The following is a 25,813-nucleotide window of genomic DNA, read 5'->3' on the forward strand; positions in this document are numbered from 1 at the left end:
TAGCAGGTTTTTTATTTACTGTTATAAAGTAGCCTTTATTTACTGTTTCTGCTCACAACCCCTCCCTTCCACACCAAGCTCTGTAAGCATCTGGCATCTTGGCTGGCTTGTTGTTTCCCAAGACTCCTGGGGGTTCGTGCATTTTAGGCTTTGGGCACCCTGGGGACTGGACATTATTTCAAAGCACTGTTCTTTAATGAATGTTCATGTCTCTTTGGGGGAAGAAAATGAACCTAATCATTCAGTGGAGTGTACACACACACATCACTGAAGTAGCATAGCACAGTGCCAAGAGTCAGAAAGATGTGGTTTGGAATCTCATCTCCTAACTTAGCTACAAAATATTGGACCAGTTAATTAAGTTCTCTGAGCTTTTGTTTCTGTGTCTGTAAAACAAAGGAGAATTGCAATACCCACATCATAGGGTGGTTGTGAAGGTTAAATGAAACAAAAGACAAAACATTGGGGAATTCTAGAGTGCCATGCAAACAGAAGGCGGAATGCTTTATTTCTGTATTTCTAGTCTCTCTGGGACTCTGTTTCCCCATCTCATAAGTGAAGGGAGAACATGAAATCAGCAGTTCTCAGCCACACTGACATGTTTGCACTTTTGATAGACACTAGTGTCTCACATTTGCTAGAGACTAACATACCCCCTCCTCTGAGAGAAACATCCTTTCCACCTATTTTCTGTATAGAGCAATAAGACAAAATAATCTACATTCTTTAGTTTGCACTTGTGAAAATGCTTATACATATTCCGTGGTGACTCTGCCATAACCATGGAGACAACTTAGGTAGATGATGCCCCCAGCCCTATTCAGATCCCACAATAGTGGATTCTAAGTGCAATTTAGAGCCCGAGGATGCAGTCCAGTGGTAGTGCACTTGGCTACCATTCACAAGGTCCTGGGTTTGCCCCCTTGCACTGCAAAAGCAAAACTAAATGCAGTTTGGGTGCAGCAACTTGTCTTGGTGCAAGCAGTTACTTATGACAGCCAGTAGAGGGCACGATGGAGTAGGAAATGCCCTTCTGTGCCAAGGATACTCAGGGACTTGGGAGGAGCTAGGCTGGCTGATTATTCGGAGGCTGGGAATGAGGGAAGGGAGAAACTCCTTGTAGGGAGAGAGACTACTTTGATTCTTACCATTCTTGACTTGAATTGCCGACCCTTGGCCCTGCAGATGCACCACAGCTGGCTGGGAGGATGAGAAGAAGAGAGTCACTGTGGTGGCTGCTTGCTGTGCCATGCAGTCCCATACTGTTATGTTACCTCTGGCTTCTAGATTCCTTTGGGGCCCAATTCTGATCCCTCTCCTCTGTTCTGAGATATTAGCAGCTGTATTTCTCAGGGAAAAATAGTAGGACTCTGAGCTCTACGTGACCTTCAGCCAAACGCGATGCCTCGGAACTTTATTTCCTCAACTGTAAAATGGGAATTAAAAGACTCTCTGTCTGGCCACTCTCACAAGGGCATCTGCAGATCTAATAAGTTGCTGAATATAAAATTGCCCACAAAGCCACCCAGGACTGTACAACTGTGTAGATTTATCATTGTGGCCAAATAACAGTAGTGAGGGTGGTTGCTGGGAGGAGCCAAGGCCAGGCTAGGCACTAGAACTTGCCAAAAGAGACAGATTGGGAGGCTCAAAGACTAGGAAGGAACCTCTTAGGCTATTAAGAGGGAAGCCCAGGCTGGCCGCAGCCTAGAGCTAGTTGGCTGCTTTTCAAGGACATACTCAAACGTCTCAGCTCCAGAGTCCAGGCAGTCTGAGTGCCCTTCAGGTATCTGGGGTGGCTTGGAAGCCAGAGGTCTAGGCGTACAGGCAGGTAATTTCCATAGACTACTGAACATGGCTGTAGTGACCTTCTGTCACTCATGGAGTGAGTAGAATGGTCCAGGCAAGACTGTGTTCCTTTAGCTAAAGGCACATTCTTGGGGCAAAGCTTTTCAATTCTGACCTTGGCAGTGGCTGCCAGTGAAAACCTCGGAACCTCCAGGGCAACGTAAAATAAAGCCTCATGGAATTTCATAGAGAATAGACTCCAAGGTGACCCCAAGCCTGAGGCCATCCCTCCTCCCCAGAAAGACAGTGATCCCCAGCCAACCTGGTTTTCTCGAGTTCCAGTTTTATCAGCGGCACCTGCAAAATAGGACAGGGCAGTCAGTGCCGGGCTCTTTTCTACTGCTCGCTCTCTCTGTTCTGCAGCCAGGGCTTCAGAACCGGCCTTCCCACAGCCATTCCTGGAGGAATTTTCTTCTCCAGGCCACAGCTGTAGGAAGTCACAGCACAACGTGGGGCCTGTCAATGGGAGAGAATACCCTCTCCTTCCTGTTCTTGCCCCTGCCCTTTATCTTCAGAGGGTCTACATCCCAGCAGTGAAGTTGCTCTCTAGCCAATACCGGCCCAAGGCAAGTCCCACGGTGCACCCATGGAGAACAACAAGAGAACAACATGCTTTGCCTGTCATTGTGTGTCCCCAAGACAATGGCATTTGCTTTTTGAGCCCTTTGCTCTTTTCTTACCGGCTTCACAAGGACCACTGTCATTTATAAAGATCTTATTTCTTTACGTGTGTCTCTCAGACTCTAGGCCATAAACTCTATGAGAACAGGGACCACTTAGCAATATATTTCTTTGTACACAGAAATTGCTCAATTAATATTTGTGGAATGATTGGATTAAAAAAAAACAACTTTATCTCTCGTGGCCATGGTAACACTGCTGAGCCCTGCTTAAATTATAAGGGAAAGAATCCGAGTCCTGCGGCTGAAATTTTAGACCTGGAGAATTCGGCTGTAAGAGTCCATTTCTTCAAAAACCTAAGACACAGGATGGGAGCAGGAGAAGGAACTAACAACTAGCAGAAGCTCAGGCGGTCTGCCTCCTGTCAACTCTAATTAGACAGCTTTGGATCCGCAGCTGTACCTGTTGCGTGCCCTGCTGAGCTCCAGCAGAAAGCTGCACAGGGATGGAACGGCATTTGAATGAGCAGCACGGTATTTAAGGATGGAGTGTGAGGAGTACTTGGCTCAGGGACAGAGTGGTCTTGGTGTCTGGGTTTGCTACAGTCACAGCCTGAGTGATTCATAAATTTCTACCCACTTGACTACAAGTGGATACTTGTCCACACTAATGGGAAAGGACTCTCAGAGTTCACAGGAAGAAACCATAATAGGGTTGCCATTTTGTCCAGTCCCCAAAATTCCTCCTTACAAACTATTTCCGTGCAAACATCATGTGGCACTCCATGTTGAAAATCAGAGTAGGCCAAATCTATAACTACAGGAACTCCAGTGAATGGTCGGGACCTCTTTCCCATACCTCTGTTCTTGGCTCATACGAGTTTATTGGCTCACTTTCTGGAAGTCTAGAGCCAAAGACAGAATGTGATGGAAGGGTTGGCATGGGGCAAGAACAGATGGCCTGTCTGGCACAGCTTGATCTCAACAAGAGTTAGAGCAGGCCAGGCCCTATCAGAGCTTGTTCAGTTTCTAGCTCTCCACTGTACTACGGATTTCTTACTGTACATCACCACTGTTTGAAGATTACCTGCTTCTGCTCTACAAAAGTACTGACAAGGTTTCTAAGGGGTGGGAGACAGGAGAACTCACCAGAAGGTCCTTGAAGGCCAGGGGGTCCTTGAGGACCAGGAGGGCCAGGAGGGCCAGGTGGTCCCATAACAGTTGTTCCTGGAATCCCAGGAATTCCTGGAATCCCTGGGGGTCCCTGGGGTCCTGGAGGTCCTGGAGGTCCTGGGGGGCCATTGGGCCCAGGGGGCCCTGCTTTCTTTCCTATAATCACAGGATTCAGTGTTATATTTGGAGTTAGTTACTGTTAAAAATGTACTGTCAGAAGTGTACTCTCAGGAGTTCTAGAGACTCCCAATGACACAGGGTCAGCCATCTAGGAGTTTTTGCTAAAGAGCTGGACATGTTTATACTCTTTTGTCTGACCCACATTTCGGGGAAGATTTGAGGACACAAAAATAAACAGCCCTGAAGGAGCCCAGTGCAGTAGGAAAAGGTTATGAGATATTAGAAGTGCCACATTGATGAGAGGGGCCAAATGCTAAAACAGGTCAGACAAACTTCAAAATGGAGGCTTTGATCTGGTCCAAAGGATGAGCTCTATTAGGAAACCAGACTTAGAACCTTGGTGGTTCTTGTTAGAGTTTGACGAGTGTTAGTAAGTGTGGAACTTCATTTCATGACCAGTTGGGTGGACCTGCACTTAACCAAAGGATAATGGAAGTCTGACCCCATGAACACCGTCAGTTCCAGGAAGATTTGCCAGGAGTCAGTTGTGCAGGGGCTGGGGGCAGGACAGGGGCAGCACTGGCTGCAAAAGGGGAGGGAGAAGGAGGTTTGGAGATGAAGGTGGAGAGAGAGAGCGAGAGATCAAAGCTATCGAGAGACAACAGAAAAGAAGGAATAGCAGGCAGAGACAGACCTGATGAGGAAGCAGCAGCTCTGCTTTCTTAGCGGACCTTTCTAAACTCTATTTTTAAGGATCCTTGGAAAAGGAATTTCTTCAGACTCTCTTGGTTCCATGTTCCAGTGTTTATCATCCCTCACCGCTCACTGTTAGGAAGTTCTTTGGTATATTGAACTGAAATCCCTCCTGTGGCCATTTGAACTTTCATTCTATTCTTTGGGTAGCCAGGGAAGAGTAGTTATCACCATATACATAAAACCTCATATACTCAAAGACATTATGTTACCTATCAACTTCCATCTTTGTAGGCAAAATAATCTGCTTTCCCAGAGACGTTCTTTAGAGGCTGTATTCTCAGATGTTTATCTGGTCTACCAACTCCTCCTCCTTTCCTCCTCACTGTCTTTCCAGAACAAACCTAGCTCTCCCATTTCATATTCTAGTCCTTCTACCATTTCTTCTAGGGCGCAGTCATGGGAAGTGACTGTTCTTCCTACAGACTTGCTTTTGGTTTTGAGCAGACCCAGCAAATGGCTGTAGGTCGTTATGGGTAGGTTTCTTTCTCTTCTTTCTATGCTCTTAGAATTCCAATGGAAGTCCTAGGACTGGAAATCTCTTACAGTTCTCTCCCCCAAGACAGTTTCTTAGTTTCAAATATAAACTTTTTTTACTTTCTGTCTTAGGGTTTCTACTGCTATGATAAAACACAAAAGCAACTTGAGGAGGAAAGGTTTTTTTTTCTTGTTTTTTGAGTCCTCTGAGGGAAGCCAAAGTAGCGACTTGAGGCAGGAACCTGGAGGCAGGAACTGAAGCAAGGACCACAGAGGAACACTGCTTCCTGGCTTGCTCTGCAGGACTTGTTCAGCCTGCTTTCTTATACAACTCAGAACCACCTGCCCCAGGTGGTTCCACCCACCATGGGATGGGCCTGCTCACACCAATCATTAATCAAGAAAATGCCTCACAGAGTTGCCTATAGGCAATGTGATGGAGGCATTTTTCTCAATTGAGGCTCTGCTTCCCAAATAACTCTAGTTTGTGTGAAGTTGACAAACAAAACCCCCAAATCAACAACAACAACAACAACAACAACAACAACAACAACAACAACAACAACAGCAAAATAACTACCAGGACACTTTTACTTTAAAAATTTCTGACTGGTTCCAACTCTCAGACAGTTTAGTCTGGAAAATTCTGTCATGATTTATCAGGTCCTCCTTTAAGAATAATGCTTCATGTCTAAAAAACCTCAAGTATTCAAGGAAAGGCCTATAAAGAGACCAAGCATCCATGTCTAACCACATGCTCATTTGGAATGGAACAGTGGGTCACTTTGGGATCTCTCCTTCAGAGACAAAAGAACAGTCCTGAGAGTATTTCTTCAAGAGGACCTTAAAGACTTAGAGGACCAAAGTATGGCATTTGCCCCGAATTTAGCAGTTAAGATTGGATTTGCCCAGTTTCTAGACATATCCAATTTAAGACGCTGAATAGGAAAACCATCTCCCTTTGAATTTGTGTAGCTTCCAAACTAGGCTTATTCGGCACCCAAATTGCAATTCTAGTTAGTGTAGTGGAAAGAACCCAGGATCTGGACTCTGGAGACAAGAATGTAAGCCCCAACCCTGCCACAGAGTCACTTTGAACCTTAGGGTCTCCATCCGGGAAATGAGGAGCTTGGCCTCAGTGCTTTCTGTCTCTTTTTGAGACTGCGCTTGCACGAGAAAGACTGACTATTGTCAGTTGGATGTGTGCTGTGCTTCTCCTTCCTTATTTTCTAGTTGAGAGGGCATAGAAGTTGATGCACATTAGGCTGTCCTGGGTTCCAGTATTTCTAGGCCTCGCAGAGATTTTCCAACTAGAGGGTGTTCTGTGGGTAGCACAAGCTTTAGCTCCAAGAATGTGAGTCCCCTATAATTGCTTAATGTAATTTTAGAAGAATTCCATCCAGAGCCTCCTCCAGTCCAAGAAAATAACTGCTGCAGTATAAACAGAGGGTGATCACTTATGAAAATGTTAGAAGGCATCCGAGAAAAAGTCCCCGCTGGAATCTGCTTCTGCAGCTGGCCTGCTGTTTCCCTGCACTTGGCCAAGGAAGCTCCTCATAGTTTCATTCCTATAGAAAGTTAGGGCCAGAGAACAGTATGCAAAAAATTACCTCTGGACCAAGAGTTCCTTCTTTAGATTCCCTAACTTTGACAGAATACTTCATGCTACAAAAGCTTAGAGACGTTTGTACTGAGAAAGTTACCCTGTGTAGTCTTGGATGAAAGAACAATTACATCATTTCAAAGCTAAGGTGCATCAAAGGGGCATTTTTCCTAACCTTTCAGCTAAGCCCCAAATGCTGAAAGAACAAGGCATGGAAAGCAAGTGAGTAAAGGGAGGCGGGGGCTGGGGGCGGGAAAGAAAGGGTGCAATGGGAAGGGAGAGGGAGAGAGCTGTGGGAGTAGGAGAATTCCATTAAAGGGTGAAAATTAAGTGAACAATTCAATTTACCTCTTCAAGTATGTGCCTGCTCACTGTGTCCAAGGAAATCCATATTAAATGGCTTCTAAATCACTTTTAAACAAAGTGGATGTTTAGGGCTTATGTGAATTTTCTTCCCAATAATGTTTCATACAATGCTAGGCAATGATGTGAGTTATAATTTCTATCTTGAAGAGATGTGATGAGTTAAGAACCAAATACTTGAAACTCAAATTTTCTTTTTTTAAAAGACAGAACATCCTTGCAGCTAACACTTGGGGAAAAGCAGAAGGACTCCATGCTCACTTCAGCTCTCTGGTGTTTACTTTGTGCAGGTCAGGTCTTAGAGAGCTGGGCACATTTGCAGCCTTTTCTTTTCAACAGGATGGCACGATCGCCATGACATGTAGCTAAGGGCGCCTGAAGTGGGAGAGCACTCTAGTGCTGGGGGATCGGTACGCTACCCCTGTAGTTAACCTTTTTAGGCACTTGGAAATGCTCTAGAATGCTCCATAAATCTAAACAGACAAAATCACTTAAGGAGCCTTTTGACATTTAATTATTTTATTTTATGTGTTTTGCTGTGTGTGTGTGTGTGTGTGTGTGTATGTAGACTACACACATGCCTGGTGCCTGAGGAGACCAGAAGAAGGCATTATAATGATCCCCAGGAACTGGAATTACAGAAAGTTGTGAGCCATCTTGCAGAAACTGGGAACCACACCCAAGTCCTCTGTAAGAGAAATGGGTGCTCTTAACAGCTGAGCTACCTTACAGCCCTGGTAAAGAGTTTTAAGGTCCACAATCCAAGCTACTTGGGAGGCCTCATCATGCAGATTACTAAGCTTAAGGTCAGCCTGGGCTACAGAGTGAGTTCAAGGCCAGCCTGAACAACTAAGTGAGATATGTCTCTCTCAAAGAAAGTAAAAGAGGGCTAGTGATGTAATCCAATAATAGAGCATCTGACCAACACATCTAAAGCCTTGGGTTACACATTTGTAGTATCATACAGACAGAAAAGAGAAGAATTTTTAAAGGGGAAATTCACTAGTTTTACATTATCCCTGCCTTCCTTTCACGCCAGAACCCACAAACAAACAGGTTCATAAGCTGATTTCATAGTTGGTTCTTTTAGTGCAAACGAGTGGTTTTATTTGCCTAATCCCTACAGCCTGATTTCTCTTTGGATTCTCTTTTTCAGGCAGGCGAGCAAGCAGTCCATGTGCCCCTGGCTAGTTCCCTGTTAGGTGCAATGTTAGGTGCAACGGACTTAAGAAACCAAGGACAGTATAGTGAATCACTCCAACTAACATCTATCTACTTTATAAACGTGAAAGGAACAAAGTGACACAGCGGCACAGGATTTTTCTCTTTTTCTTCATCACAGAGAAAATGATATTGAATTCTCAAAGCATAAGGTATCATCTTTGATCATATGGGAAATTGAATAAAAACAGCTTTTAGGCTAAGAACCAAAGTATTGATACCTTTCCATAGGTAGTGTTTCTTTTCTCTATCAGTGGCCTTAGGTCTTCATTCATGCCTGATAACTGAGCTGACAGAGAAGGGGTAAGGTAAAAAAAGAAAGCAGTGGATAGAGCAAGAAAGGAAATCAATATGAACTGGAAACAAAGATGCAAAAGGAGCAAGAAGGAAGAACCAAAAAATAAGGGCTTGGAGTAGAGTGTAGTGGTAGAGCTTTTGCCTAATATTCTTAAGGCAAAGGCCCTAGGTTTGACCCCCAATGAAAGAGAAAGGGGAGGACACAAGGGACAAGCCATCATCATCATCATTATCATCATCATCCAACAAAGATAACTTGCATGTGTTGCTAGAGTCAATTCTATCTTCCATGACTTATTACTGAAAAACTAATTCTTGTTCTCTATAAAGTGCAACACTCAAGTAAATGATTGAATAAAGCAACAGACAACTAATGTTTAAAGAAATTAATGCAAAATCCTATCTCATCCACTTCTAATTAAAAGGACACAACAATGTAATAAAATCAGGAGCTCAACTTACCCTTTTTCTTGTTTTTAACAGGACCTATTAGAAATAGAAGATGGAAGATTAAGTTAGTAGAAATTTAAAAAATGGCTATTCTCTAGAAAGTCACTAAGAGGGACCCTCAAGACACTACAAATTTAAGGGACCCTCATAGCCACGCACCAGGGTTTAGACAGGGTATCTATTGCCCAACTACCAAGCCTCTTCCATCTGTTTGCTGACTGTTGAGACCACAAAAAATACACAGAGGATTCCTCCCTTAAGACAAACAACTTCGCACTTTAGTTGGAGCGAGAGAAAGGGTATTCCTTCGTAGAGATGAAATGCCCAGAAACGCACAACTCAACAACCTCAGGACGGCATTCCACGAGCCCTGCGAGTCCTGAGGTTGCAGAGTCATGCATTCGGGTGACACTGTGACGAGACATTTCGGACAAGGGTACTAGGAGGGAAGAGGTGGTGTTCTTATGGATGGAGCAGAGCAGCGGCAGCTTACCTTCCAGTCGCTTCTTGATTGTGATTGAACTGGTTAGTTATTAGAACAGAGCATCCACAATACATTCATGTGGGGGTCACACACATTCCCACAGAAGTTTACCATAACTTCCTAGGTACTTTAAAGGAAATGCTAACAGTTTCATCTGCACTTTTAATCACTAGAGAGAACTCAAAAAACCAAAGGTATTTCTAGTTTAGTTAGGTGGCATTAGGTGACAACCACTACCTAGAAAGATATAATTTAGGTCTCAGTCACTTTTATTCATAAGGATTCAGGTTTCTTCTTTCTTCAGATGAATCTAACTTTTTTCAGACACAGATATTTAAGCTCTGTTCCAAACTGCCACAGACCAATACTGTGTAGCGCTAGCCTGCCATCGGTGTCCTTAGGAGAATTTCTGTATTCTACAGTTTACGTATTACCTAGCTTGATTCTCATAACAAGTCTAGAATGATCTCCACCTATGAGATCAGATTTCACAGGAAGCTAATAGAGTCTCTGACCTCTTTCTAACTGGATTTCCAGTGTGGCCTCAGAGCCGCCTATGTCCCTTAAAAAAACCCAAAGGGTTTTGATTGCCCTCACAAATAAATGTATAGCAACAGGAACCGTGCACAGTATGCAGAAGATGCTTCAGGTTCAGTGGAGCAGCTGAAGACCATGAGTTTCTCTTTTCATATCCTTCTTTGCCTCACGTCTTCTCCTCCTAGCCCTTTGTCATCTTTGTGTTTTGGATTTTTGAGCTAGGGTTTAAATGTGTAGTCTAGGTTGGTCTTGAACTGCAATCCGTCTGCCCCAGTCTCCTGAGTGCTGGGACACAGGCATGAGCTATCCCTGGCTCTTTTATGTTGGTTTTCTTTTTTTTTAAAGTAATTTTATTAAATTATAAAAGTTTCCATTTACGCCCCTCTTCCCAACACCCAACCACTCCCCCCACTCCCTCTCCTCCTCCCTCTTCGTCCCTAAGGGCAGTCAGGGTTTCCTGCCCTGTGGGAAGTTCAAGTTCCAAAACAGTACTAAGCATTCCTGAGAATGCGCAGAGAGGTTCTGACAGGGAAGGAAGGCTATGACTGGGTAAGGGACAACAACTTAACCTGAGAAGGGCTTTGTTCTTGACTAAGAAAGCTCTTTAAGGAAGGATTTACAGGGAAGGGCTCAGCCCCACCAGCTAGCCACCCCAGTGGCCAGCCACCCCAGCCTCATAAACAAGAGCAATGGGGTGAGAGCTGCCGCAGCTGCCCTGCCCTCATAGCCAAGGTGGCCTAGCCCTATCACTTCAGCTAGTTAAGGGGTGGTGCTATTGTACCAGATTCTGAGGCAATCAGGCCAGCTGGTCTTTTCTGGGTATCCCTATGGAAGGTAGCACGGTAAGTAGTGCCAGAACACCGTCAGCATAGAATGGACAAGTTGGATAGGAAACTACTAAGTAAGGGGGAGCTCAGGAGTCATGCTGGCTAGTTGAGCTGAGGACTAAAAGTTCTAGGGAAGAAGTTTTCCTTATATGTACAAGTGATAAAAGGAAAGGGGTACATGTTTCATTTGTTTGTTTTTGGACAGAGAGTCTTTCTATGCAGCCCTGTCTAGCCTGGAATTCACTTGTGTCTCAGACTGGCCTTGAACTCAGAACTCAGAGCAGTCTTCTTGTTTGGACTTACAGTCATTCCACACTATATCTGACTTGGGAAAGGAAATTAAAAAAATATTTCTACTATAAATCTGACCAAGAATCTCTGATTGGGGAGCTTGCAGGCTCCAGGGGTGGATCTTCTACTACCATTTGTTTAAAGGGACATAGAATCACACTGCTCTCTAAATTGCTATCTCTTTACACACAAATTATTAGTGCAGTTTCCAGACCTCACCAGAGAAGTATGCAGTGGATGGTGGTTCATGCGGAAACTCATAAGTGGTCAAAGCGCAGAGAGTAAGTGTTAGTGGAATGCTCAGCCATAAAGTAGTGTAACGGTCAGTTTTATGTCAACTTGTTATAAGCTGTAGTCATCTGACAGGAGGGAGTCTCAATTGATAAAATGCCTCCGTAAGACTGGACTGTAGGCAAGCCTGTAGGGGCTTTTCTTAATTAGTGATTGATGAGGGAGGGCCCAGACCATGTGGATGATGCCATCCCTGGGCTTGTGGTCCTGGGTTCTATAAGAAAGCAGGCTGAGCAAGCCATGAGGAGCAAGCCAGTAAGCAGCACATATCCCCACTCCCTGGCCTCTGCATCAACTCTTGCCTTCTGTTCTTTCTTTGATAATGAACTGTGGTGTGGAAGTGTAAGCCAAGTAAACCCTTTCCTTTCCATCTTGCTTTTGGTTATGGTGTTTCATCACAGCAACAGTAACCCAAACTAAGACAGCTACCTAACCTATTTCCTCCAGCCCATAACACTCAGTGTCTATCATGGAAGAGGTGTGTCTTTTGGACATGACACAGTAGTTGTACTCATGAACTCAGTGGATGGTCCCACACCCATAAGTATATGGGCAAGCACAAATTAGACTCTGGATTAGCCAAGAAATGTAAACAACCTAGGTGTCCATCAGCTGATGAATGGAGAATGAAAATGAGGTAGATTCTATAGGCTAACAAATAAAAAGTTCAGTGCCAAGAATAAGTTACCTCTTCTGGAGATGTTGGCTAGTGAGGTCCTTTAGACACCCCACCCCTGAACATTATAGACTCTAGGCAACCTTTCAGAACTTTATGATAAGCTCCCTTTGCTGAAGGGACCACATATTTGAGTCATAGAACATGTAGAAATCAAGCTAATACCTGGAAACTTCATGCCTACTGGTTAGCTTTTATAGTCTAGAAGGTGTGAGCATGCCATTACCAGAAAAGTAATTCTCAATCTTACCCCAGCTGTCAACACTAAGAGTTACAACCAGCCTGGCAAGACAAGTCCATTTGGTACAATTATGGTAAGAATGTCATGAGAGTAACCAATCACTTGTTGATTGACTTAAGGCCCACTCCCAAGATGAAAACTATACCTGGCACCATTATCCAGACCAAGAAATTGTGTCTAAAGAGGTCACAGGCCCCAGAGGAGAGCCTACTACTATTATTCTGCTAAGGGGCATAAGTATTAAAATGACTTGCAGTTTATACCCATAGATTAATGCTTCTCTCAACCCTCATCAGAGAAGTTTCTTTTTGTAGTGGACAGTAATTAACACAGGCCACACTGCTCAAGGTGCAGTGAATGAGTCTACAGAGTGTTCATCCCTAAATGAGAAATCTATATCACACTGCTGATCCCAAGACTCAGGGATCATTGTGGAAGAAGAGGGGGCAGAAAGACTTTAAGGGCCAGACATGGTGGGTAAATACAAGGAAACTGTTTTCTGGAGACAGCGGGGTAATTGCACATATGAGATCACAGCAGTTGGGACAGCATGCACAAGACCCTCAGAAGCTCAATCCAGATAAAATCCCAACAGGGAATGGGGAGTTGTATATGAAGTCACACCCCTAGCTAGGCAGCTGTTGGCAACTGACAGCTGCTAGGAGAGCGAGAGTCAGTTTTCTTTAAGGGTGTGGCACCTGCTGCTTGACCATGCTCCAGTGGAAGGCCATACATCAAGAGTATTTGGACAGCACAAATTGTACGTAATGCGTTAAAAAAAAAGACACAGAATTGGTTGGGTAGAGAAAGAGGGTGGATCTGGAAGGAGTTGGGAGACTATTACAAAACACATTGTACAAAATTCTCCAAGAACTAATAAAAGTTAATAAAATATATAGTAAAATGAAAAAAGGAGGGACAGGAAGCTGCCAGGGGGTTGGAATGAGTTAAGTGGGAGTAAACAGAATCAAAGTACATTGCATGCACTCCTGCATGAAATTCTCCAAGAATTAATAAAAAAACATATTAAAATGAAAATATTCTAAAATTAAAAAGGTTTTCAATTTTTATAGCAGACATTCTTGTTACACGTAAAACACACATAAAAAAGATCAGAGACAAGACAAGATCCAGTAATACCACTTTTGGGTATATAGCCAAAGGATGCTCAATCGTGCCACAAGGACATGCGCTCAACTACGTTCATAGCAGCTTTGTTTGTCATAGCCACAACCTGGAAACAACTGAAATGCCCCTCTACCGAAGAATGGATAAGGAAAATGTGGTACATTTACACAATGGAGTACTACACAGCAGAAAAAAATAATGACATCTTGAATTTTGCAGGAAAATGGACTAAGCTAGAAAACATCATTTTGAGTGAGGTAACCCAGACACAGAAAGACAATTATCACATGTACTCATTCATAGGTGGTTTTTAAACATAAAGCAAAGAAAACCAGCCTACAAACCACAATCCCAGAAAACTTAGTCAACAATGAGGACCCTACGAGAGAGACTTCCATAGATCTAATCTACATGGGAAGTAGAGAAAGACAAGATCTCCTGAGTAAATTGGGAGCATGGGGACCTTGGGGGAGGGTTGTGGGGAGGAGAACAGAGAAAAATGTAGAGCTCAATAAAAATCAATAAAAGAAAAATAAAAAATAATAAAAATAAAAAAGGATAGATGACAAAGACTAAAAAAAAGATCAGAAAAATATAAAGTGCCCATTAATAAGCATGTTTAACTTTTTATGCTTATTTAGAAAGTTTGTAGGCATATTAATATAAATTTTTATTTAATGTGATCAAGTTAAAATATTGTTTGTTGTTCTCTTTGTATGAAAAGTATTTGCCTGTTTTTGCAGTGCTGTTGATCAAAACCAAGGACTTGAACACACTAGGCAACATCTTCAATTTTTCTTTTTCTATCTAAATAATTGTATTTCTATATTATGTTTGTTAATATTCTTTCAAATTTACTTTCAACTGATTATTTAGTTTATTAGCATATGTTAATTATACACAATGGTGTCATTTCACCGTTTTCTTCTATGCAATGATATAATTTATCACATTCACCACTTTCAGTACCCTGTGTCTTGTCCCCTCTCACTCTTCCTAGTTACACTGTTGTTTTCAATATTGAAGCATTTAATTAATCATCTTTGATGGGCATTTATGTTGTTTTGAGTTTTAATATAATTAAAATTATATTAAAAATATAATGTACTATAAAAAGGGTCCTTAAAATCCTTTCTTCTACTTATTTTCTGGTCACAGAACGGCTCCCATAGAACTGCTTAGTAAGCAATTTGTCATATCCCTTGTCAGGGACACAAAAGTATAGATGAGATTGTTATTAGATTATATCACATTTCCCAAAGCACTAATGAATAGATCATCTCAACAATATAAGGATTCCTTTTTGTTCTACCATCACTCGCTATGGCCAATAAATCATTCTTACAAGTTCCAACATGGGCCTCTAAGCCCAACCCCTATAACTATCACATCTACTCCTTTCTCTTCAGGGCCATGCTAGGGAGCTAGAGCTGTCTCATACTAGAAGCATTAAGTAAGAGAGACCAAATCAATAGCTCCTTCTCAATTCTATAATCTATAAGATAAGCTCATCTGTTTTCTTAATATGCTTCAAAAACTTATTCTTACCTAATTGGAAGTATTACCGCTGTCACATATGGGTTTCACGATAAGAACTAACATTTCTATATCCTTCCAATGCCCCCTATTTGTAATAGTCATACTTTCTAGATGCACAACCCCGCAGATATATCAGAGTGGGACAAATAGCTGTGAAATAAGATAAGAGTAAAGTTGAGATGAGACAGTCTTTGAATAACATGCACACACAGTCTGCTTTTTGGCCACTTGGAAAAGAACGCCTTATGATAGAATCGGGGTTAGCCTGGCCCAATGAGATTCTGGTTCTAAACCAACCACAGAATGATCATAAAGAAAGTGAATTTCCTTCTGATTCCTCATCTGCTTTACTAGGGAACACTACAAACTTCATCTTTATTCGAGACCTAGGATCAACGAAGTAAAAACACATTGGAATTCTGTATCCCATGATATTCTTCTTTAAAACACAGAGAAATAGACTCTCTAACAAACATTGAGGAACTTTTTTGCCAGTAGCTATACCTTGGAACAAATGTTAACAGAGAAGGGATATATGACATAGGTCAGAAATTTGGATCTACATAAAGAAGGGAAGTGAGTTAGAGACGGGATAAAGGAAGATAAAGAAATGAGATCTAAAGAAGTACAAAACAAATAGGCATGCTAATATGGAAGGGGGAAATCTCATAGGCCTCACCCAGATAAAGAAACACAGGCAACTAACAACTGTGGAGTGGGAGAAATAGTCCTTCCCAGTGATGAACCCCTTAATTGGCTATCCAAGACCAAGTGGTCAGCCCTGAAGTCACATACACACAAGCAACAGTAAATGGACTCAACAGCTTGCACTGACGTATTTAAGTGTTTATATATGTAACAAAGTAAAAGGCCATGATTTTGGAAGAAAGCAAGGTAAGGAGAAACAGGGAGAGGAAGGAGGGAAGAAGGGGAAGGGGGGAAATTATGCGGTAAAATTTTATTTTTAAACCTAAAAATAATAAATTTCAGGAAGTAATATGCCTTAAAACACTTTATCTTTTATTCTCAATTTAGTAGATAGTAGTTTTGTTCAAAATAATAATAGGAAATATATATTCAATAGTTATGGCTTATGGGTTCATGAAGCAAGCGATAGCCAGGGGTGTCCATGTGAAGGTGGATATGGAACTATCCACTGGGGCACAGTAGGCTGGCTCATTGGCGGCTATGCAGCTGGAGACAAAGACTCCCTTCCTTAACCTCTGTAAATAGCCAATAGCTTTCCAGGGGCCAGTGAGCCATATGTACTTCTCTCCCTCATGACAGATTGCTGACAGACTCCGTTTTGTGCAGGTCCAGTGCAGACAACTGTAGCTGCTCTGAGCTCATAACTGCAATAACTGGATCATGCCCAGAAGGGAGCATTTTACAAACCTTCTCCCTATCATCTGGTTCTTATATTCTTTCTACACCTCAGTCATGATGTTCCCCGAGCCTTAGAAGCGGTGCTATTGTTTAGGCCTGAGTGCTCAACAGTATCTTATTCTCGGCTATGAGTCGTCTCTCCCTGTTATTTACAGAAAAAGAAGTTTCCTCAAGACCCTGTGTTTATGGGTATAAATAAAAATACAAATATTTAGAAAGTGGTTTGATGTCGTGTTCATTTAGCAAAACACTATTAGAAAACCCCAAGAGTCTTTTTTTTTTTTTTAAAAAAAAACAAGGTTTATAGCATCAGGCATGAATTCTTCTGTGGAGCAGGTCTGAAATTTATCACAGAGTGCTTAGTTGCCCTCATAATACTCATTCACTGTTGCACCAATGGACACGTCTTGGCGGCTAAGTGGTATTATAGGACACAAGATCTGCATCTAGGTGAAAGTGTTGAGTTTTGTATTGGCAAGTTTTCTTTCCTAGCATCCTACATTGCATCGTCTGGCACAATATATGCTAGCCAACAGAGAGAGAGTTTCCAGTTAAGTTCCAGCTTCATCTGTCTATGTCATACAACCAAGGTATGTGATGTCTTCAGCTACAGAGTCCTCCTGTCTCATTCTGGTGGGAAACCAAGAATGATGGCAAAAGCCTGTGTTGCTCTGGAGGGCTGTGAGAACTTCTTGATCATCAATTCATGGGGAGATGTCCATAGATCTTCTTATATCCTTAGTTTTGCTTAACTCGCTGTCTCTATCTCCTCCCGTCCTTTGTCTGCTCCTTCCCATTTAAACATTGCCACCCTATTAGTCTTTCGCCCTGTACTTTCATTTCACGTGAGTTCTACTGTTTGTCCCAACCCGGGCCCTCATATAACCCCCTGTTCCCTGTAGATAGTCTAAGTTAAGCATAAAAATCTAAAATTCTGAAATTATGATCTACATATGGGAGGGAACATGCAGTATTTATCTTTCTAGGTCTTTTCCTCGGTATATTTTTCCAGTTCCACCAATTTTCCTAAAATATTCATAATTTCATTTTTTAGTATTGAATAGAAAATTCCATTGTGAAACTGTATCATAAATTTTCATTATGCCTTTATCAGTTGATGGACATAAGTCTTATTTGGGGTTTCTATTGCTATACTAGAACATTCCAATTCAAAAGCAGCTTGAGGAGGAAAGGGTTTATTTCGGCTTACAACCTAAGGTCACACAGCTCATCCCTTAGGGACGTCAGGCAGGAACTCAAGGTAGGAACCTAGAGGCCGGAACTGAAGCAGAAGACATAGAGAATGCTTACTGGCTTGGTGTTCATGGCTTGCTTAGTCTGCTTTCTTATACAACTCAGGACAATTTGCTCAGGAGTAGCGACACCCTGCCATAGAATGGGTCTACCCAATCTAGTCGGGTGCATTCTCTCATTTGAGGTTTCCTTTCCCCAAGTAGCTCTCACTTGTGTCAAGTCAAAAAAAGCAGCCAGCACAAGGTTGAGGCTTATGTGTTTTTCTAGCTACTGTGAAGAAGTCATGAATGAACATAGATAGATGTGCAGGTATTACTGCCACAGAATCCTTTGGGCATATACCCAAGAATAGTATAGCTGGGTCATGCGGCACATCCACGTTTAGCTCTCTGAGGAGAATATACACTAATTTCCACAGCGACTGTACATGTTTACACTCCCACTAACAGTCTCTTCTCACATCATTAGCAGCATTTGCTGTCACTTGTTTGCTTCTTAAAGACACTGAGACTGGGGCGAGATGAACTCTCAAACTGGGTTTTGGCTTACATATATTTACCTGATGGCTAGAGATGTTGAACACCTTTAAATGTGTATATTAGATATATTTTATTTCCTTTTTTGAGAACTCTCTATTCAATTTCATAGTCCATAGATTGTGTTGTTTTCTTAACGTTTAAGTGTTTTGAGTTCTTTGTATCTTCTAAAAATTAATCTGCCAGGTTTATAGCTGCAAAGGTTTTCCCCCATTCTCCAGGTCACCTCTTAGCTTAATTAACCATTTCTGTTGCAACAAAAAAGCTTTTTAATTTAATAAGGTCCCATTTGTCAGTTGTTACCCTTATTTTCTGAGCAACCAGTGCCATATTCAGAAAGCTTGTATCTGTGCTTAAGTCTTGTTGTGTACTCCCTATGAGTACTCTAGCAATTCCAGAGTTTCAAGTGTTACATTGAGATCCTAAATCCATTCGGAGTTCTCTCTCTCTCTCTCTCTCTCTCTCTCTCTCTCTCTCTCTCTCTGTGTGTGTGTGTGTGTGTGTGTGTGTGTGCAGGGTGTGAGATACAGACCTTATTTCCAGTTATACAAATGTTTTACTTCCATGGATTCTTAATCCAAAATAACACATGAACAACCCGGTTAAGAGTCTTTGCTTCTTTGAAACTTCACAAGTCAGACTTTCATCACCTGCATTTCTCCTAATAGTATCTTCCAAATTCCCAGGACAGTTCATTAAACTCTGAGCATTCAATGGTTTTTCTAGCAGAAAGCTCCAAAATTCTCCTCCTTCCTCCCACAAAACATTCCAAGGCATAGAAGCCACATGGTGAGGTCCATCATAGCAAGAGCCTACTCTCTGGCACCGATTATTATTCTAGTTTGTTTCTCGGTTGCTGTGTTAAAACACTGACCAAAAATAGCTTGAGGAGGAAAGGGTTTATTTGACTTACACCTCCCAATCACAGTTCATCACTGAGAGAATTCAAGAAGAAGAAGAGCCAGGAACCAACCATGTTTACAGGCTTGTGGGATACTCTTTCCAGGTGACACCAGCTTGTGTCAAGTTGACAAAAGCTAACCCCTAGTACACATGCCAATGTTAACTCAAAAACAAATGAACTAGCTATACATTCTTAAAATAAATTTTCTAGCTCTAGACATTTTATTACAATAACAGAAAATTAAATGAGACAACAACCAGGAAGATTTATTCCTTATATGTAAGGCTAGATTAACTTAGAAAATTTGGCAGCTGAGAAGCTTTTGTAAAGCAGAGGACATGGTCAACAAGATAAAACAGCAGCCTACAGAATGGGAAAAGACCTTCACCAACCCCACTTCAGACAGAGGGGGTACAGACCTAAACAGAGAACTCTCTAGAGAGGAATCTAAAATGGCTGAAAGACACTTAACAGAATGCTCAACATCCTTAGCCATCAGAGAAATGCAAATCAAAACAACTCTGAGATTCCATCTTACACCTGTAAGAATGGCCAAGATAAAAAACACTGATGACAACTTATACTGGAGAGGATATGGGGTAAAGGGAATACTTCTTCATTGCTGGTGGGAGTGAAAACTGGTGCAGCCCCTTTGGGCTGTATATATCTGTATAGCGATTTCTCAGAAAATTATAAAACAACCTACCACAAGACCCAGCAATACCACTTTTGGGTGTATACCCAAAGGATGCTCAATCATACCACAAAGACATGCTCGACTATGTTAATAGCAGCATTATTTGTCATAGCCAGGACCTGGAAACAACCTAAACGCCCCTCGACCAAAGAATGGATAAGGAAAATGTGGTATATTTACACAATGGAGTACTATACAGCAGAAAAAAATGACATCTTGAAATTTGTGGGCAAATGGATGGATCTATAAAACATCATATTGAGTGAGGTAACTCAGACCCAGAAAGACAAATATCATATGTACTCACTTATATGTGGCCTTTGGACAGAAAGCAAAGAAAAGACAGCTTAAAATTCACAACTCCAGAGAACCTAGACAACAAAGTGGACCCTAAGAGAGACATACATGGATCTAATCTACATGGGAAGTAGAAAAAGACAAAATCTCCTGAGTAAATTGGGAGCATTGGGACCATGTGATAGGGTAGAAGGGAGGGGAAAGGATGAGAGGGGAGTAGAGAAAAATATATAGCTCAATAAAAAGAATTAAAAAAAAACAAACTGAATCCAAAGTTTATAATAAAGGTAACAGATATAGAATATCAAATATGATATTGCAGAATAAAAATAAAGTTGGAGGCCTGCCATTCTTTGATTCAAAATTAACTATAAGACTAGAGCAAGCAAACCACCATGGTATTGGTGAAATAATAGACACAGATTACTGAAACAGAACACAGAACATAAAAATAGACCTAAAGATAGAGTCAGTTGATCTTTGACAAAGGAGAAAAGGCAACCCAACAGAAAACTGATAACAAGATGCTAGAACAATTGGGCATCTACATGAAGACAAGTGAATCTAGACACGGACTTTATGCCTTTCACAAAATTAACTCAAAAGGGATCAGAGATCCAAACCTCAAACACAAAATTATAAAAATCTTATGAGACAACATAATAGACCTCTAGTCAATTTTGGGCTTGGTAATGAACTTTTAGAAAGAAAACCAGAAGTATAACCTGAGGGAAAAAGTTAAGTTGGTTTTCCTTAAAATTAAAACCTGTTCAGAAAATGGTATCATTAAGTGAACTTTTAAAAAAGCTGTGGATGCTGGGCATGGTGGCCCATGCACTTGGGAGGCAGAGACACTGTAAATCTCTGAGTGTGGGGCCAACCTTGTCTGCAGAGAGAGTTCCAGGACAGCCAGGGACACATAGAGAAACCTTGACTCCAAAAACAAAGCAAAATAATGACAAAAATAACACACACAAAAACAAAAAGTAAAAACAAAAACAAAAGGAAGCCAGAGAAATATTTGCAAAAACACATGACACATGTTTTTATAACCTACTTTTATCCCAAAGATATTTGAAACTAAAGAAGAAAACAGAACTCAATTAAGAATAGGCAAACATCTAAACAGAAAACCTGACAATCAGAAAAGAATCAAATTAAGAAATGGGTAAAAAAAATGTGAGTAGACACTTAACCAAAGAAGATATTAAGATGGGAAGAAAGGATATTATTTGTCATGAGGAAACTGCAGCTTAAGATGATGGGAGAGCAGTACACAAGTGGGTAAAATCTAAACCACTGACATCAAATCTGCGGAGAACATAGTTACATAGTTCACTGCTGGGGGGAATGCAATGTGGCACATTTGGGAAACCGGTTAGACAATTCTGTAGGAATTGACTCAGAAATCACATTCCTAAACATTTACTCAAAGGATGTAGAAATGTGCAATCACACAACTTGAATAATGATGCTTTTTAATCAACATTATTCATTATTGACCCAAACGGTAAGCAACTAAGATGTTATTCAACAAATGATTTGGTAAACAAGTTGTGCTATCTCCATACAATAAAATATTGCTCAGCAATAAGAAGAAATGGGCTTTCAAGACACATATGAATTCAGAGGAAACTTAAATCCATATCATTAAGTGAAAGAATCCAGGCTGAAAAGTGTATCTACTACTATATGACATTCTTGAGGGTAAACTATGAGCAGTAAAGCCATCAATAGTTGCTGAGGGAAGAGAGGAGAGTGAATACGTGGGATCTCTTTCTGCTCAATTTTCTGTGGATCATAGGTCTTCTAAAACTAAGTTATAACCATGAAAATATGTTAATAAAATATATACTAATTTAAAAGTAAAACCATACTCCATGTAATTGAGCATGAGTCTCCCAGGTTTACACCAATATATCACACCTTTTGCTTCTGTATCTTTATTCTGCCTGAAAGGTCCTTCTTCAGCTCCACTTTTGTTCAGTGCCTACCCATCCTTTAAGATGCATCTTAGAGCCCCCAAGGTCCAAATGAGGAGCAGAAGGAGGGAGAACATGAACACAGAAGTCAGGACCGCGAGGGTGCGTTCACCCACTGATACAAGGGGACTGATCTAATGAGAGCTCACCAAGGCCAGCTGGACTGGGACTGAACGAGCATGTGATCAAGCCGGATTCTCTGAATGTGGCTGACATGGGGGCTGACTGAGAAGCCATTGACAATGGCACTGGGTCTTGTTTCATCTTCATGTACTGGATTTTTGGGATCCAGTCTGTTTGGATGCTCACTTTCCTAGACCTGGAGGGAGGGGGGAGGAACATGAACTTCCCACAGGGCAGGAAACCCTGACTGCTCTTAGGACTGGAGAGGGAGGAGGAGAGGGAGTGGGGGAAATGGGAGGGTATTGGGAGGAGGGGAGAAAGTGGAAATTTTTTATAAACTAATAAAAAAACAAAAACAAAAAACCAAAACAACAACAAAAGAAGATGCATCTTAGACATCAGTTCTTTCGTGTCCTATAATGTACTGTTACACTTATCAAATCGTAATCTTTTGTTACGTGTTTTACTTACTATATTGGTAACTCCTTGAGGGTAAAGGCTATAAATTGTTCACTCTGTGTCTTTAGTTTCTAAAACATGCCTTTTTCATAAAAGGGTTTCAAAAATTCTTGTTTGATGAACAAATGAATGGCTGAAGGAGAACGTAATTATGGACGTAAACCAAGATTTTCCAGACTCTAACTTACTGCACCTTCCATTATTGAATCATCCTTATCAAATATATTGACAAATTATTTCCCAAATTGCCCATTTGCACAATTTGCATAATTGTATCAATTTATAGAGAATTTTTCAGTGTAAATAATGGAAAGTGATGTATGTCGAACAAGTACTCAATAAATGTTCATTTTATTGTTTGCTGGTTGTGCAGGTAGCATATATTCATGCCTTCTACTCTTTATGTAGCAGGGACTATTCATGACCAAACTTTGGTAAAGAGCTAAGAGGAAAGAAAAGGGACTGGATGGCAGATGAGCAGGTGTAGAGCTAGATATTATTTGAAAGCGAGGGGTGAGGAACTGAGTATAGAGTTCAGCGATAGAGTGCTAGCCTAGGCTAAATCCCCAGTGCCGCAAACCCCAAGCAAATGGAACACCAACCAAACAAGTATCAACACAGCTTATGTCTTCAAACCTTGGAATCTTAAGAGTTTCTTTACTATTCTATGTTACACCATTAGAATTATAAACAGAGAAAGCACAAATAAGTGTGGCAAGCCCAGTACATTTGTAGAAGATGGAAGCCATTAGCTTCAAAGAAGAGTGAGAATTCTGAATGAAAACCACATGGAATGTCCATGTGCAGAACTCAGATTATGATTCCACCATCTGCTCTGAGCATGAGGAAACAGACCAGAAAAGGTAGGGCTCTGCAAGCTGATCCCACCCTACTCCATCCCACCCCAATCTCAAGTATTTCTGATGTGAGGTTTGCATTCTTCATCCAACAATTTCATTTCTATGCTTTAGAGCAGAGGCCCACCTCTGGGTTTCAGGCTCCACAAACATGACTTAAGTTATGAGCAGCTATGAAATTTTCTGGCTCACTTCTGTCTTGGTTTTGGAAAGACTCAAAAAATATTACTGTGGTTAAGGCAACAGTAAACCAGACCCACTAACTGCTGACAGTTCAGAAGCTTAATAGTGCCTTAAAATTCCATAAGAGATAGGTTTGTTCATGTTATCAAAGATGTGCCCAAAGTGACAAGCATGTGCTCCTGCTAGGGAAACACTGTGCAGAATTGAGTCTTTGGTCATAAGTGGTTAAGATGAAAAAAAATCTAGGCCCAGGAAATAATCTATGGCGATGATTTGAGAAGTAGTACAGTGTAGTACAGCCTTAAATACTTGTGTGTGTGCATGCTTGAATATATGTGAGTGCACATGTATGCACATGTATCTGAAAATATGTGCAGATATATGTAGAGGCCACAGGTCAACCTTAGGGTCATTCCTGAGGAGATGTCCATCATGCTTTTCTTTATTATATTTGTTTATTGCTTATGTTTCTCTGTGTGTAAGCTACAGCTCGTATAAGCATGGGGACATGTGTTCTATACCGTACATGTGTATTGTGGTGAGAAGATAATTTGTAGGTACCTTTTCTCTCCTTACACCACATGGGTCCCAGGGATCTAACTCAGGCTGTCAGCTTGGTGATATGTGTGTTTACTTGCTGAATCATCTTTGGCCCCATTTTGCTTCTTGATACAGGGTCTCCCACTGGTGCCTGGGCCTTGCTGAATGTCTTAGGCTAGTTGGCCAGTGGGGCCGAGGGATCCTGTCACCACCTCTCTAGCACTGAGACTGTAATCACTGTACTACCAAACTCAGATTTTATCTAGGTGCTAGGGATTCAAACTCAAGACCTCACGTTTGTGCAATAAAAACTTTACTGAGTTGGTAATGTATCGGCTTTCTTTGGGATCTTGAAAAGTGGTCAACAGGGTCTCATTCAGTTGAGGCTGACCTTGAAACCCTGTTTCTCCTGTCTTTATCTCCCAAGTTCTATACTTTTGCAGTCCTCCATTATATGGAATATGAGAGAGCTGTGTGATATTAACAGATGTTCTTGGAAAAAATGGCTGGTTCAAGAGTTTAAGAAACACAACATTCAAGTAAAATAGATTTTTTCAACTGAAGACTTCTCAAATCTTTCAATAAATACAGTAGTGGGAAATGGGACTCTATAGAGATAACATAAAATGTAGCATTTATCAAGTTTATTTGTCTGAGGAACCTTTCTCAAGAATTATCTATCTTTTGTTGAGTTAATACTCTTGCTTATACTCTTTGGGAATATTGGGGTTGTAGAAAGATCATGAGCCTCGCTATCCTTTCTGAACAAGGCTTGAGTTCTAGCTCTAACATTCAGTACCTATATGACGTTAGATAAGTTACTTTATCTCTCTTTATCAGTTATATACTTAAAAAAATCATTGACAGTAATATCTATACAAAGCCTATGAACTACAGCAATGATTATCTCAACAACATATTCCCAACGGTAGCACTTATATTTTGGGGGTAACCAAATATAAGTGGTTAAATATAACCACTGGTCAAATTAAACCAAACTTAAGGTTCTCTCAATATGTGGGAGTTCATGCCTGGTAATGTAAACCTAGCTAACTACCTGTGGCTGGTGAAGTCATGGATCCTAGGGGAGAATCTACTACTTCCATTGTCCTAAACCAGTATAATTTCTACCTGCATTCTAATTACTTATACCCACAGATAAGCATAGTTTTCATCCCTCACCAAAGAAGTTTCTTTTTGAAGCAGATGGAAACACCTGCAGGTACCCACACCTGGTCAAAATGTAGAAGGCAACAGACCATAGGGTGTCTGATCTCAAATGATACATCTACAAACAGAACCCCTATACCTAAGGTTCTGGGAAGATTGTGGAAGGGACAGTAAGATTGTAAGAGAGAGAGGAATAATATGAGAGCTTTGAGATAGTGTCTTCTGTATATGACAGTGAAGCTGCACCCATGAAATCTCAACAGTGTTATCGTCTAAACAAGGCCAGAATAATGACAATGGCAATTGGAATGCCAATATGGATGGGCAGAATCTCACAAGGCTCCAACTCTAGAGAAAAAGGTATAGACAATGGCTACTGAGAGAAGGAGAATCAGTCTTCTCCAGGGACACTCCCATCCATGATATTATCCACTAAGTGGTCAGTTTTAAATACATACACATATTCACAACACTAAATGGACCCAG

The 25,813-nt window shown here is 41.2% G+C and overlaps 1 protein-coding gene across 5 annotated transcripts in view; it reads right to left on the reverse strand.

Moving 5' to 3' along the window:
* Positions 1-25,813, reverse strand: part of Eda (ectodysplasin A) — a 372,063-nt gene that overhangs the window by 7,694 nt on the left and 338,556 nt on the right. For all 5 annotated transcript variants that reach the window (XM_085684701.2, XM_085684700.2, XM_085684702.2 and 2 more), the window contains exons 3-6: positions 8,938-8,961; positions 3,618-3,797; positions 2,111-2,145; positions 1,149-1,200 (exon numbers count right to left, since the gene is read on the reverse strand). In XM_085684701.2, the coding sequence (XP_085540827.1) occupies positions 1,149-1,200; positions 2,111-2,145; positions 3,618-3,797; positions 8,938-8,961 (291 nt within the window). The remainder of the gene's footprint in view (positions 1-1,148; positions 1,201-2,110; positions 2,146-3,617; positions 3,798-8,937; positions 8,962-25,813) is intronic.

Source organism: Myodes glareolus, chromosome X (assembly GCF_982192425.1).
Source record: "Myodes glareolus chromosome X, mMyoGla1.1, whole genome shotgun sequence".
Classification (NCBI taxonomy): Eukaryota; Metazoa; Chordata; class Mammalia; order Rodentia; family Cricetidae; genus Myodes; species Myodes glareolus.